Genomic DNA, 15,958 nt, shown 5'->3' with positions numbered 1-15,958 from the left:
TATATGTATAACTGATTCACTTTGTTGTAAAGCAGAAACTAACACACCATTGTAAAGCAATTATACTCCAATAAAGATGTTAAAAAAAAAAATAAAGTGATTCCAGACAAAAGTTCTGAGAGCTCAGAGCAGTATAAATAATCCAGGGATGTTTCAACATGAGTACGTTAACGTGAGACTAGAAAAATGGCCCAAAGACTACTTGTGAAGGACCCTGAAAACCAGGCTAAGGAATAGGGATGGCATTTCGTCATAATAAGTAGCTCCTGAAGATTTCAAAGCAGGGGAGTGATCGAATACAGATTTTAGAAAATAACTTGGCAGAATGTGAATGGCAGAAAAAAGCCAGGAAAGGTCAGAAAAGGGAAACCAATTACAAGTTAATCCTAGTCCAAGCAAGAGACAAGGGTGTAAAGCAGGGAAATGGTAGTATTCATAAAAATGCCACCTGGGTAGGAACAGTGAAGAATTCTCTAACAGCCTAAACCATCCTGTTACTTCTTTTTGAGCAAAGATAAATGGCTCTTCTACCTTTATTAGGAGTTTTGCCAGATTTTGAAGAGTGACTAGTCCTACTTCTAAAGTATATCCAAATTATACTTCCACTGTGGAGAAGATTCAAATGCTAAAAGTTAAGGCAAAATTTAAACATGGCAACTCAGTGGTTTTACATAAGCTCTGGTTTACTGATGTCTCAGAACAATGATTATGAGTCACACCATGTACATTAATCTTAAGTACATAAGATGAGGATGAAGTAGATGAAGAGTAACATTAAAAAAAAAAAAAGTCACAAATATGGTCATACCTGAACTCAGGTTCCAAAAAACTGGATGCAGTGTCTAAACAAGTAATTAGATCTAGAAAAACAAAAATAAAAAACTGATTCAATAATAATAGGTTTATTCTTGCTGAAACACCAACTGTTTCCAAACCCAAATCATATTGTTCTAAATTTCAAAATCTTAACAGCTATCAAAGTAGTACTTTAACTTTTTATAAGGTTTTGGTAATCACAATTTCTTTGATTTTAAGTATCTGGACTTCTGGGGCTATGTCTGCCCAATATTGAATACACCACATCGCCTCATAGAATCACATATCATACACATGGACGGTACACAGATAAGTATAATTTATAGCCCTGAAGTAGCTTCTATAAAATATATTGATAGCTTCTGAAGCAAATATTTCTTGTTACTCTATGACTAAAAATGATCCTTTGCTGGTTACGCATGAGGAAAACAATAACAAATGAAAGGTGAGTTAATTCTGTGGCCCTAACTAACTGCAACTCAAAATCTGGTCCACGAGTAGGACCAGCAGCGGCAGCATCTTCTGGGAAGTTACTAGAAATTCAAAAGTTTGAACACCATCTAGACCTACAGCATCTCTTGGCAGTGGGGCCCAAGAAGCTATTTTAACAAGTCCTCTAGGTAATTCTAAAGCACACTCTGCATGAGACAGAACGTTAAAGTTTTAACATTTCCTATCTCAAAATCAAATCTGTGTGACAGCTAACCTTGTCTAACTAAGACCTAGGTCACAGGCTTGTGTAAAAGGTGGCTTCTGTTTCAAACATTTCAGTGCTTTCCTTCTGCTCTTAGGACAAAGGGCAAGTCTTCAACACAGCCCACAAGGTCCCACCTCAGTCTGGTTTTGTCCCTGTCTTGGCCTCTTGCCATACTAGCTTTCTTCCTGTTCCTCTGTGCTCTCGGCCAGGAAGGCGCTTCCACTATCCCTTCACCTGGCTCACTCCTCTCTAGATCTCAGCTTAACTGTCGCATCCCCTCAGAAGCTGTTCCTGATCTTCGCAAGTCAAACTGTGCTAGCACACAGTAGGCACTTAGGGCTTTTTGGTTTAACGAATGGATGACTATTATATGTTCTCATAGTACCATGTGTCACGTTAAGAGTGATCTGTTGCAATCATTTTAGTGTTAATAAGCAACATCATTTTATGATGCCTAGCCCATGGGTAGTGACTGTGGCTGTCAGTCTTTACCTTTGTATCGCCAGCAGCAATCACAGCATATGGCACAACAGGAGGCTTTCTATCAACATTTATTGAATAAATGGATGAATAAAAGTTTCTGATTATTAGCATGTTTGGCTAAGTCCAATCATGGACTAACCTGTAGGGGGAAAACCTGGAAGAAGGTCCTAAGCCAATCACAAAGGTGAGTGATTTCACCTATAAATGCTAGCCAAACACTGTGCCGAGGGCTCCCAATACACTGACAGAGATAACACCTCGCATTCTTCCCAGCACACTGAAGGTGTACAAATATTTGTTAAATCAATGGCAAGCACAGAATAACTGATTATTCTATTTTACAATTCTGAAGAAAAATTATGTGTTTGTTATCCAACTGGAATGTGTCATGAAAGAACTAGAGCATAATAACTGTTAAACTAATAGGAAAGTGGTATCTTGAGAGAGATTACATGGATGAATATCTACAAAGTACAGGTACTCGAATGATGATTAAGTTAAAACTGTATTTTAGGAGTTTAAGAGGATACATGCCTGGTTAGAGGTTCACTATCACCTGGTTAACTGACTAGGAAAAGCAGACAAACTGAATTACCTGTATTCTATAGATATTCCTGGCAATCTTTACACAGCATCAATAAGAATTGATTTTCCACTTTCCTGTTCCACCAAAAGGGTTTCCAACGTCTAAGATTAGAAACTGAACTTCTAAGATTAATAGCCTGGGATGAAAAGGTACCTGTGTGGTCCAACATGGCATTCAAGCCATAAGAAGACTGCCAGCTGGCCCTATTACCTTCAGGCTACATGCCAGAATCCTAGTCAACTATGGATATACTTGATTAGAAGAGGGCTTTATTATATTATAATAAAACCCATGCAGTGCTGAAACTCCAGATTTTGCAAAAATGTATGCAACTCACTTGACTTTGCTCTCAAATTCCATGGGGCCTCAAAACAGCTCCCTAAGAGGAAAATATGAATTCAAAATGGAAAGCTATAAGGAGAGCCAAGAAGACAAAAGACAAAGAAAGTCATGATTAGAGATTTTGACCTTTATAACTCCATGAAGGCAAAGAAAACATCAATTAAGCAGGGAACTGAGAAACTTTAAAATGTGTCTTTCTAGTAAACTTTTCCCAAGTAAACAGCCTTCCAGAAAATCACTATTACTATAAGGAGCCCAGTTAATAAGAACACAGCCTAGGCAAGACAAATGCAACTCAAAGGGAACCATGTGACTCAAACTTCTCACAGCAATGTATAAGAAGTTATCATAATGAATGGAATAGAACTGAGAGTCCAGAAATAAATCGTCAAATTTACAGTCATTGATTTCAACAAGGGTGCCAAGACAATTTAACAGGGGTAAAAATAGTCTTTTTAACAAATGATGCTGGGACAACTGGATATCCACATGCAAAAGAAAGAAACAGAACCCCTGCCTCAGATCATATATAAAAGTTAACTCAAGGTGGATCTAAATTCAAGAGCTAAAACTATAAAACACTTAGAAGAAAATATAGGTATAAATCTTGACTTTGGATTAAGCAAGAGTTTCTTAGATATGACACCAAAAGCATAAGCAAATACATAAAAACACATAAATTGATTTCATCAAAATTTGAAATTGCTGTGCTTCAAAGAATGCTATCATGAAAGAGAAAGATAAGCCAAAGAATGACAGAAAATATTTGCAAAGCATATACCTGATAAAGATCTAGTATTCAGAATACATAAGGAATTATTACAACTAGACATTAAAAAGACAAATAACAGAACAGACAGTTCTCCAATGAAGATACACAAATGGCTAATAAGCACATGAAAAGATATTCAATATGATTAAGTATCAGGGAAATAATAATAAAAATTACAGTGAGATACCACTTTATACCCACTAGGATAACTAGAATCAAAAAAACACATAACAAGTGTTGGCAAGGATGTGGAGAAACTGGAACCCTCATATATTGCTAGTGGAATTGTGAAATGGTGCAACTGCTTTGGAAAATGGTCTGTCAGTGCCTTAAAAGGGTAAATACAGAGGTACCATATGACCCAGCAATTCCACTACCAGGTATATACCCATGAAAATTTAAAACATGTGTCCATACAACACGTGTACAAAAATGTTCATCAACTGATGAATGGGTAAACAAAATGTGAAAGAAGTGGTATATTCATAAAATGAAATATTACCTGGCCATAAAAAGTAAGTGCTCATACATGCTACAACATGGATCAACTTTGAAAACATGCTAAGTAAAAGAGGCCAGTCACAAAATAGCACATATTACATGATTTCATTTATATGAAATATCCAGAATAGGCAAACCGAGAGAGATAAAAGTAGATAAGTGGTAACCTAGGACTGGAGGGGGTTAAAGATTAGCGAAGGGGGAGTGATTATTACAGACTACAGCGTTTCTTTCGTGGTGATGAAAACGGTCTAAAATTGACTGTGGTGATGACTGCACAACCCTGAATATACTGAAAATCAATGAACTGTATATTTTAAGTAGATGAATTGTATGGTATGCAAATTATCTCAATAAAACTATTATTAAAATCTTAAAAACAAGAAAGAAAAAGAAGCTATCATAGAAGTAGTAATAATTTCCTTTCATATACAGCACATTTGCATTGATGGATGAAATAAGCTTAGTAAAAGACAGAGCCAGGATTGGCAGTTTATTTATTCATTTGTTCATGCATTCAACAAGTTTTTAATAAGTATGTATTATGATTAGGTGTTCTTCTAGGTGCTACAGATGGAGCAAAGGACAATCAGACAAAAATCCATGCATATATGAAGTGCACCTCCTGTGGGGGTAAGAAAAAATAGACAATGTAAATAAGAAAAATATATAGTGTATTAGTCAGTAATAAATAGGCTAGAAAAATAAAGGAAGGAAGTTAGGGAAAGTTAAGGGGTTGCAATTTTAAGTAGAGTGGTCAGGGTAGGCCTTACTGAGAAGGAAGCATTTGAATAAAACTCTAAAATAGGTGAGGGAGTGAGGTATCAGGTATGTGGATAACGGAGAACACCCAAAGGGAATCACAAAGGCCCTCAGAAGGAAGTGTGCCCAGCATTGTTGAGGCCAGAGTGAACAAGGGGAAGACAAGTAAGAGATGAAGCCAAACGAGTCATGAGAAGCCATATCCTAATGGTGTCTTGGAGGTAAGGACACTGGGCAGAATGAGATGGGACCTTCGATTTAATAGTCACACTGGGTTGAGAGTAGACTGAAGGGGAGAAAGGGCAGACACAAAGGTCAGGGAGGAATCTCTTGCCATAATTGAGGTAAAAGTTGATGGTAACGTGAACTAGTGTAGCAGTGGAGGTGAAGAGATGTAGTCAAATTCTGATATACGTACATATATATTCAGAGAGGTGGTTGATGGATGTGAAGTTTGAGACAAAGAGTCAAAGTTAACTTGAAGGTTTCTGACCTGCGCTAATTAAAAGTATGCATTCCACGTAAAGTGCTTAGGGCAGTGATTATAATAATAAGTACTGATAAAGTACTCATTGTCAGCTCAATTATCAAGCTGGATCCACTTTAACACGGCACACAATACTAGAAAATCAGTGATATATGTTCACAGTGAAGAGCAGTATATAATTCACTCAGTTCTCAACTAAGAGCTTCTGCATGGGAATTTTGGGGTTTTTTTGGTAATTTTACTCCAATATTTAATACATACAAAAGAATACTTATAACATACACATTACTACATGAAACACCAAATATACTGCGAACTTCATTTGGGTGCTCTGGACAACAGGGAATGGCTGCAGTAGTACGCAGACTGCCCTCAGGGATTCTGCTGAAGCTCACAGCACTCTATTCCCTCTTTCCCCGGCGCGGCCCAGAGAAGAGGTGGCATCCACAGTGCACATTCTACACTAGTTTTAGCAGCAGAGTCTAACCCAAAGTGAGTGGGATCATAATCCCTATGAAAAGAGCTGCTCTAACATCTGCCTTCCTTAACCTCAGAAGGCTTTAAAGAGGAGGCAGGCCTCTGCGGGATTTTGAAGGCAGGATTATGTGACTGTGAGGAAGAGCACAAGGAAAATATGAAAACAAAGATGAGCCAATAATCAACAACAGGATGACAGACTGCAGGGTTTTCTTAACGAAGACATCAACATCAGATTTTCTAAGACAGCTCTAACTTAGTTAGCAATATTACTATGAGCCATAATTGATATCCTATGCACAGGGTTTTATGTAAAGTACAATTAAAATTTTTTCTAATACATAATAACTGCATAGGCTTGGGAACTTCATAGTTATTCCATGAAATATTTTTTAAAACATGACACCTAATGTTAACCCACATGTAATACCATGAAAATATGATAAATATTTTATAAGTTCACAAATAATTTTTAAAAATCAGCATATTGGCTACTAACTTAGAAATATTTTTGATTGACAGCACTGTCAATTTCTGAGATTAAAGGATTGTGAAAGAGATTTAGATTTTCCCCCAATTAATACTCTGTTTTGTGCTCTTGAATAAATTGAAAAAAAAGACTCTCAGCAGTGTCAGTACCCATCACTTACGAGAGTATATCACCAACTATATTAGCTGCAGGGTATAATTTTTGTCCAGTTGAAGCCATTGACTTCTGAGGGAAGGGATGCTTCAGGGCCTTTATTTATTCTAACTCAAGGAAGCATAAAGCACTGTAACTAAGTAATTATATTTATTTACCAGAAAGAAGAAAGTACACGAAGCAAGACAATGTATACTACAAATTCTTCTCCTTTATTTGCTCTGAAATTCTTTTAAATAACAAATTCCCCAGAAACTGAAGGGACCCGAGGTCATTCTTTCCCAGTTCTCCCTTTGTCAGCAACCTTGCATTGTAGGTGTACAGGTAGCTACTTTGTTCAAGAGCTAGAGGATGCGCGACAAGGCTCATCTTTCTGCTAAATTATTGTGTCAATATTATTGTGTGACCTTGGGAATAATTCCTTGTTTCCACAATAGGAACCTGGCACTGATTTGTACCATGTGCAATCTAGTGAAGGGAAATTTACACATATAATAAAACATAATTTACCGTGATTGAGCATCAACTAACATTTACTAAGTGGCAGATAATTTATGTGGTATTTTACATCTAATCTCCTTTTACATACTGAGAATAGAGATTAAATCTTGTTTCTCTTAGAAATATTACAATGCCATCTATGGAAGCTGAGTCCACAACAGGAGCTCAGGAAAAATTTTCTCAGATGAAAAAAGTCAATTTTTTTTTTTCCACAGATGATGTAGGTAGGCCTGGCTCAGTTGCCTAAGCAATAAGTCAAATAGGCTACAAGCTACATATGGATAGATCAAACCCTCTCCACATCTAAATTCCTATATACTAAAAAATGAATATAAGACATATTAAAAGACATTATAAGACATATTGAAATAACATAAGGCATCTTATATTAAAATATAAGAGACATTAAAAATATTAAAGATTGTAAGACACATTAAAATTCTTTTGTAACCTAGTATCAAGGACACTAATAATATCTTAGTAAGAGTAGCAGTGAATGAATTTGTCCCCCGAATAGCACAAGATAGCACAAACACATGCTTAGCCCCTTAAAAGAATTGCTAACTTACGAAAAACAAACAAACAAACAAAAAAAACAAAAACACATAGAAAACACTTAAAATCATTAAGGTGCTCTTGAGGTTTTCTGTCAGTCTGAAATAAACTCTATCTCATAAAGGTGAATTACCTCTTTGGGTTATACCACCTTAACGAATTAATTCTGTTTATAAATGTCTCTGCAAAATTGGTAACACTTTATTCATCAGCACCTTTGTTGTACAAATTGACATCAAAATACAGATATTTTTCTGCATGTACACACACAAACACTATACATATTCATTTGTGAATAAATAAGAACAAATCTAAAAATATGCATGTAAACTGAGACTTCATTAATAAAATCTTACTAAATAGTTTAAAATTTTTAAAACGTTTGCCAGACACAACAACAAAAATTAGGAACACAACAGAAAAACTAAAACTAGAAACACAGCTAAGTGTAGCACTCAACAGAAAGGATCCTATAAAATTACTGTACAATTAAGGTAGCAAACAATCTAAGGAATTCATGCTCTATTTTCAAAACCAAAAACATCCCATGCAGGAAAAAAAACAACCAGTTACAGAAATCTGGACTCTATTAGAAAGGAGTTCTCTATTCCGCCCCTATGTTTCATTTACAAGTTAATATAATCTGATGGAAGATGGAAGAAATGGAAAATATTTGCAAAAAAATGTGGTTAAAGAATGTAGCAATTAAAACCTTTTATACTATCGGTGTTAAGTCTAAAAATAACCCAGCATATAGCAATAATAACCCTGTCAAATGGGAATATTTGTCAGTCTCAGCTGTTCCCAAGTCCTAAGCACATTGTCAGGAGGCAATGAATAAACAAGTGTTTATGAGTTCCAATTAGGCAGCATGTTAATACATCTACATTGGATCATTTTATTTCACATGTAATTTTAAACTAGCTCCTGTTTTTTCCTAAAAAAAATAAAGGCAAACTTTAGAGTGACCACTACAAAATTCTGGATTGGTAAAATTTGAAGTAATGAGGTTTAACATTACTTTTGAAGTGATAATTCATGTTCTAAAAAAGGAATATCAGACTATCACTTTTCAGCTGGTCATATACATATATATGTGTACACACACACAGATACACACCCCGCCCCAGATTGATGGCACATAACAAACAGAGGCTGCCTTAAAAGACCTGAAGCTATCAATGCAAATACAGACATGCCTTCTGAGCTCATTGTTCCGTAACTAAAATTACCTAAAAAATTATTGCCCAGAGTCATCCTAGAAAAGTTGAGCTTTTCTTAGAAACTGGCTAATGTTGAACAGATTCAAAACCAGGAATTTAGAGCAAATCACCTATAAAATTTATTTTATTTTTCAAGTCCAGTGGTAAATGCTGTTTTTTACATTTACATTTTAGAATGAAAATGTCAGTATCATTTATTATTCTGGATTAAAAGATCTGAGTTACTGAGTCTGGACCTGTGAGTGGCTGGCTTTGCCTCTCTCAGTAAGACCAGCAGTAACTAAGGAGTTTCTCTCTACAGAACTCCTAAACAGTGGTTGCTAATATGTTGCTCAGGATATGTCTAGGATCCACGTACATCTTCAATTTTCAGATGAAAATTTCAATTTCAGAAAGTCTAGCTCTAATTTGATGGAATTATACCAACTCAGAGTAAATTACCAATCCTCTAATTATTACTGAAGTGTTGATTAATATTTGCATTTGTCTTTCTTTGCTACCCAATAGAAACAGGAAAACTTCCTTTCACTGGTGGATAAAATCTTTCAAAAATGAGGTTTACAGGTGAAAATTAAAAGCGGTAATTCTCAATGTAAAAGACTGGAAACTACTGCTCAAAGATCATTAAAAATAACAGAGAGGGGGCTTCCCTGGTGGCGCAGTGGTTGCGCGTCCGCCTGCCGATGCAGGGGAACCGGGTTCGCGCCCCGGTCCGGGAGGATCCCACATGCCGCGGAGCGGCTGGGCCCGTGGGCCAACAGAGGAAGGCCCGCGTACCACAAAAAAAAAAAAAAAAAAAAACAGAGAGGAATAAAACCATAAAAGTTATAAAAACTAGACCCTAAAGTGAAGAGCACACCAGGTACAGTGCCCCAGACATCACTGAGGCACTGGAGCAGCTCAGCGCCTCATCCAAGAGGCTTCTTTGTGTCCGAAGCCTCTTACTTCAACATAAACTCAGGTAAAATGAATATTAATCCTTTGAAATGTTTCCCTGTAGAAGATATGTCTGGTTCAGAAGTCTTTAAAAAGAATTAAATTAGAATCTGGCCTAATTCTGGAGCTACTTTTATAGCAAGAGCTCTTAATTTGGTCATCTCTGATCCAGTCCCCTCTAAACAGCCTCTTACCTGGCCTCCCTACAATTCTTCTTCTCTCTCTTTGGCCTGTTTTTCACAGATCAGGGAATCATAAAAACAAAAACATAAATCCAGTCACATCACTACTCTGCTCTAACAGCTTCCATGCACTTTTTTGGGGGATAAAACTCCAACCCTTACATTTTCTGCAAGGCCCTGAATAATGTGACTTACTCACCACTCATTCATTTCACCCCAGCTGTGCTGGTTATTTTTCCAGTTCCTCCAAAGCTCCTTCCCACCCTAAGGCCTTTGCACCTGCTGCTCTCTTCCCTACAATGTTCTTCCCTGTATGTTTGGAACCTCCAATTAATCCTTTGGTTCGGGGCTCAGAAGTGGTTTCTTCAGGAGAGCTTTGCTCTTCATCAATCTTCTACTCCCCGCACCCTCTGGCCTCCCATTATTTGAATGTTTCCTTCATCATACTTATTATAACTGCAATTAAGTAACCATGTGTTTAATGCCTTTTTCCAACCCTGTACTGTAAGCCCTATGAAGCTGTGATTGCATCTGTCTCATTTACTGCTGTTTTCCCGGTGCCAGGCCTATTGCAGGAAATAAGACACTGAAGGGAATATAATTTTGCAATGGGCTCTTATAAGAAGTAATGAAAATTAGTCTATCATACACAAAATCATGGTTGTATCAACTACACATCACACTATAACGTTAACAAGTCTTTGTGACAGTTTAACAAATGAGGAAGCCAGTGAAGCAAGATTTTTCACAACTTTCTCATTCCCAAATACTCTAAACCGTTAACTAGGTTATTAAGCTGGGGACATGTAGTGATGTTCCTTGAAAATATTCATGGAATTCAGTGTGGCAGTTAAGTTTCCTGGATGGAAACAAACTGAGACTCTCAACCAAAGCGCACCAGCCTTCAAATGAATGAGCCATTACAAGAAATTATGTCTGAAAGGCCACCCAAGAAGAAGTAATATGAAATTCAACCAGTGTTCTCTTGAATTTAGCCAATTCACTTCAAATGAAACAAATGCTTGATGGATGGGTAAGAACGTACAAAAACATTAAGAAAAAATTCAGGAGCAAGCTGTGAGATAAAGATTTCCCAAGATGATTATGACTTTGGAAAGTGTTACTATAAAGAAGTTCCTGATTAAGGGAGATATTTCGAAAAAATCTTTGGAAGCTAAGAGTCATCTAAAATAGTGACATAGCCATTTTAAATCTGGCATAGATGTATATAAGTCTACGATATACTGATTGTGGTATCTGAGATGATTGTCAATTCTTAAGAAACTCTAATAAGGGCATTTAGGTTTCCGTGGATCAAAAGCTCCATAATTTAAATATCCAATGTAAGAAACTATTTTTTGTAAAGAGGAGATACTTATTTTCCAGAAACCTTTAACTCAATAAATAACAAGGAGAGAAAGGGGAAAATATGAAAACGCAAGATAAATAATTTAACCTGATACAGCGACCAAGAAACTAAGAAGAATAAGAAGCAAATTAATTATCTTCTATCCTCTCACCCATCAACCCAAGACTTTCACAAAGTAAAACCGAAAGGATGGAAAGCTATCATTTCACTCTGTTTTCTACTTTACTCTTCTGATGGTGGCGGGCGGGGCAGGAGTGGGGAAAGTGAGATGTGTGTGTGTACAGTAGTGAAAGGGGGGAAACTAACATTTGTCTTCTGCCTACTATGTTATGTGCCTACAGACATTAAACATGTATTATTAGATTTAGTCCTCACAGCTAACCCATTTACAGATGAAACTGGCAGAGGTGAAATGACTGGTCAGAGGTCACCTGCTTAGTACACGGCAAAGGCAGGCTTTGATTCCAGGGCTACTTAGTGCCCCTTCTACAACACCACACTGCCTTTGTTCTCCTAGTTCTGTCAAATATATTAATTGTTCATTTAACATAACATTTCCAGTTCTTTTCTTTCCATTATTCTATTCAAATGAGTTTTCTTTTTCCCTCTGAGGGATTTTATTAGTCTTCAAATCTTGTTCCATAGCTTAGCAATTAAGGGAAAGTAGACCTTTTCTCGCACAGAACAGCTCTCCTCTCTCACACTCTTAATGAAACTTTAATGAGACAGATAGTGTGTATCTATTTCACTTAATAGCCTTGCTTTTAATTCCCCCCTTCAGATTCTAAATATTAACAATCTCATGTTTATCTTGTAGTGTCTCAGAGAGCACTCCCCAGGTTACTCCTGGTGCTTTGCAAGTCTCTTCTTTGAAAAGAGTGGTAAATATGGTTTTTAACACAGTAAGATGAAGTGGTAAACTGTGGATAATAAAGCTTTAAATTGATACATTTCAGTAACTGATAGATTCCTTAAAGTTATTATCATTTGTGTTCCAATCTTATAAAGGCGGAAAACTCAATATTTCTTCTACTAAGGAAAGGTAAGTATATAAAAAGACTTTATATAAAGTTAATATACTTAATTTTTAAAATTCTGAAACCGATCTAATTTTGTCAGATTTATGTATGTGGTATTAACTGTTCAGTCTTCCTACTCTATTCCAAACTCAGATAACAGGTACTCAAAGAAAACATTGCATTTTTGCATTCAGAAACTGTAAAATGTGGAAATAATGATATAAAGTGAAAATTACCTTGCTTATCTATAACCGAGTATGAAGCCAAAAATCCTCGTCCAGAAACATGAATTCCACTCATGAACAGCACTGTAATTTCATTGCTTTTTGATTCAATTGAATGGTTCATTTGCAACCCCAGACCACAGTATTTGCCTAGGAATCAAAGAAAAGCAGATATTTGGTGTGATTCATGAAGTCAATAATATTTACAATGTAGGTAAAAGAATCATAATAATATACCAAACTGGGCATTAAATTAATCTAAAATGATGACTAGAATGTTTAATGATGAAAAACTCACATTACTCTGGAGAGAAAAGAAAATTCCAAGTAATAACTGTTCAAATGATTCAAAAGGAAAAACAGTGTGTACAGGCATCACTGACCTTATAATGACTCAATTTCCTGTGAAATATATTTATACTCTTCAAAACTGTGACAAGGGATTTTAAAAAATTAACTTAAAGCATTTTATGCACGCAGGTGGCTCATAAATGAACTGACAGTCAAGCAGTAGTATTCTTAACATGTTCCCCAAGGGGGAACATATTCTTCAGCTCAGGGCACCCCTCAAACCTTTTACAGACCTTCTCAAGTTTTCTTCCAAGAATTGTTGGACTTCTGTCAACCCCTTTAGGTGATCATATCTAGTCCTACAGCTTTAACTATGATATGACAATTCACATTTATACCTCTACATAGCCTTTTCCTTAAACTTCAGATGCATGTATCTAACTGCCTACCAACTTTTATCCTTTAATGTCTAACAGACATGTAAAAAATAACATATCCTCCCTCAGTACAGAGCTAAGTTTATTAAGATAAAAGGGCAGAAAAAAAAATTAGAGCAAGGGGCTTCCCTGGTGGCGCAGTGGTTGCGCGTCCGCCTGCCGATGCAGGGGAACCGGGTTCGCGCCCCGGTCTGGGAGGATCCCACATGCCGCGGAGCGGCTGGGCCCATGAGCCATGGCCGCTGGGCCTGCGCGTCCGGAGCCTGTGCTCCGCGACGGGAGAGGCCGCAGCAGAGGGAGGCCCGCATACCACAAAAAAAAAAAAAAAAAAAAAAAAAAATTAGAGCAAGATTTCCACCAATAACTAATAAAAATGGGTTTTTCTTATGTGCCTGGTAACTTTAACAAATTCTGAATAAAAAGTTCTAAAAATATTTTAAGTTGAACAACATCACTTGAATAATAGTAATGTGAACTTCCATAGATATCATTTTCAAGGACTATACATTTTCATGTGAGTAGAAAATGCTAAATAATCAACCAAAACCCCCCACCAGAACTGGTAAAGGAGATAAGGTCACAAGGTCGATATACAAAAGTCAACTGTAAACAATAACCTAATCAAAATGGGCAGAAGACCTAAACAGACATTTCTCCAAAGAAGACATACAGATGGCCAACAGGCACATGAAAAGATTCTCAACACTACTAATTGCTAGAGAAATGCAAATCAAAACTACAATGAGGTATCACCTCGCACATGAAAAGATTCTCAACACTACTAATTACTAGAGAAATGCAAATCAAAACTACAATGAGGTATCACCTCACACCTGTCAGAATGCTATCGTCAAAAAATCTACAAATAATAAATGGTGGAGAGGGTGTGAAGAAAAGGGAACCCTCCTACACTGCTGGTGGGAATGTAAATTGGTGCAGCCACTATGGAAAACTGTAAAATAGACCTACCATATGATTCAGCAATCTCACTCCTGGTAACATATCCAGAAAAGATGAAAACTGTAATTTGAAAAGATACATGCACACCCCCCCCCGCCAATGTTCATAATATAGCAGCACTATTTACAATAGCCAAGACACAGAAGTAACCTAAGCATCCGTCAACAAATGGATGGATAAAGAAGATGTGGTATGGGACTTCGCTGGTCGTACAGTGGTAAAGAACCCACATTCCAATGCAGGGGACGCGGGTTCCATCCCTGGTCGGGTAACTAAGATCCCACATGCCACAGGGCAACTAAGCGCACGTGCCTCAACGATAGAGCCTGCTTGCTGCAAACTACAGGGTCCAGGTGCTCTGGAGCCCAAGCACTCTGGAGTTCACGTGCCCTGGAGCCCACACACAACTAGAGACAGGAAACCCACAGGCCACAACTAGAGAGAAGCCCACACGCTGCAACAAAGACCCGACACAGCCGGAAAAAAAAAAAAAGAAAGAAAGAAAGAAAGAAAAAAAGACAAAAAAAAAGATGAAAAAAACGGGCGCGAGCTGCGGCTGTCGGTGCGGACACCAGAGACGGGCGTGGGACGCTAGGGCTGCTGCTGCAGCCACCAAGAGGCCTGTGTGCGAGCACAGGTCACTCTCCACACCTCCCCTCCCGGGAGCCTGTGCAGCCCACCACTGCCAGGGTCCCGGGATCCAGGGACAACTTCCCCGGGAGAACGCACGGCGCGCCTCGGGCTGGTGCAGCGTCATGCTGGCCTCTGCCGCCGCGGGCTCACCCCGCATCCGTACCCCTCCCTCCGCCTGGCCTGTGCCAGAGCCCCCGAATCAGCGGCTCCTTTAACCCCGTCCTGTCTGAGAGAAGAGCAGAAGCCCTCGGACGACCTACGCGCAGAGGCGGGGCCAAGTCCAAAGCTGAACACCAGGAGCTGTGCGAATGAAGAGGAGAGGGGGAGGTCTCTCCCAGCAGCCTCAGAAGCAGTGGATTAAATCTCCACAATCAACTTGAAGTGCCCTGCATCTGTGGAATACCTGAATAGACAGCAAGATATATTATTATTTCCCCCTTTTTCTCTTTTTGTGAGTGTGTACGTGTGTGCAGCTGTGTGAGATTTTGTCTGTATAGCTTTGCTTTCACCATTTGTCTTAGGGTTCTGGCCGAACCTTTTTTTTTTAAATTTTTCTTCTTAATAATTATTTTTTGTTTGAATAACTTTATTTTATCCTACTTTATCTTTCTTTCTTCCTTCTTTTCTTCCTCCCTTTCTTCCTCTTCCTTCCTGCCTTCCTTTCTTCCTTTCTTTTCTCCCTTTTATTGAGCCGTGTGGATTAAAGGCTCTTGGTGCTCCAGCCAGGCTTCAGGGCTGTGTCTCTGAGGTGGGAGAACCAACTTCAGGACACTGGTCCACAAGAGACCTCCCCAGCTCCACATAATATCAAACAGTGAAAATCTCCCAGAGATCTCCATCTCAACACCAAGACCCAGCTTCACTCAACGACCAGCAAGCTACAGTGCTGGACACCCTATGCCCAACAACTAGCAAGACAGGACTACAGCGCCATCCATTAGTAGAGAGCCTGCCTAAAATCATAACAAGGCTACTAACATCCCCAAACACACCACCAGACGTGGACCTGCCCACCAGAAAGACAAGATCCAGCCTCATCCACCAGAACACAGGCACTAGTCC

The 15,958-nt window shown here is 38.1% G+C and overlaps 1 protein-coding gene across 3 annotated transcripts in view; it reads right to left on the bottom strand.

Annotated features, from left to right (window-relative positions):
- DCBLD2 (discoidin, CUB and LCCL domain containing 2) overlaps nt 1-15,958 on the bottom strand; it is an 85,242-nt gene that overhangs the window by 23,228 nt on the left and 46,056 nt on the right. For all 3 annotated transcript variants that reach the window (XM_028494095.2, XM_024120008.3, XM_024120010.3), the window contains 2 exons: nt 12,588-12,725; nt 809-860 (listed from right to left, as the gene is read on the bottom strand). In XM_028494095.2, the coding sequence (XP_028349896.1) occupies nt 809-860; nt 12,588-12,725 (190 nt within the window). The remainder of the gene's footprint in view (nt 1-808; nt 861-12,587; nt 12,726-15,958) is intronic.

Source organism: Physeter macrocephalus, chromosome 1 (assembly GCF_002837175.3).
Source record: "Physeter macrocephalus isolate SW-GA chromosome 1, ASM283717v5, whole genome shotgun sequence".
In the NCBI taxonomy this organism is placed as follows: domain Eukaryota; kingdom Metazoa; phylum Chordata; class Mammalia; order Artiodactyla; family Physeteridae; genus Physeter; species Physeter macrocephalus.
This window is presented reverse-complemented; position numbering and strand designations above follow the sequence as displayed.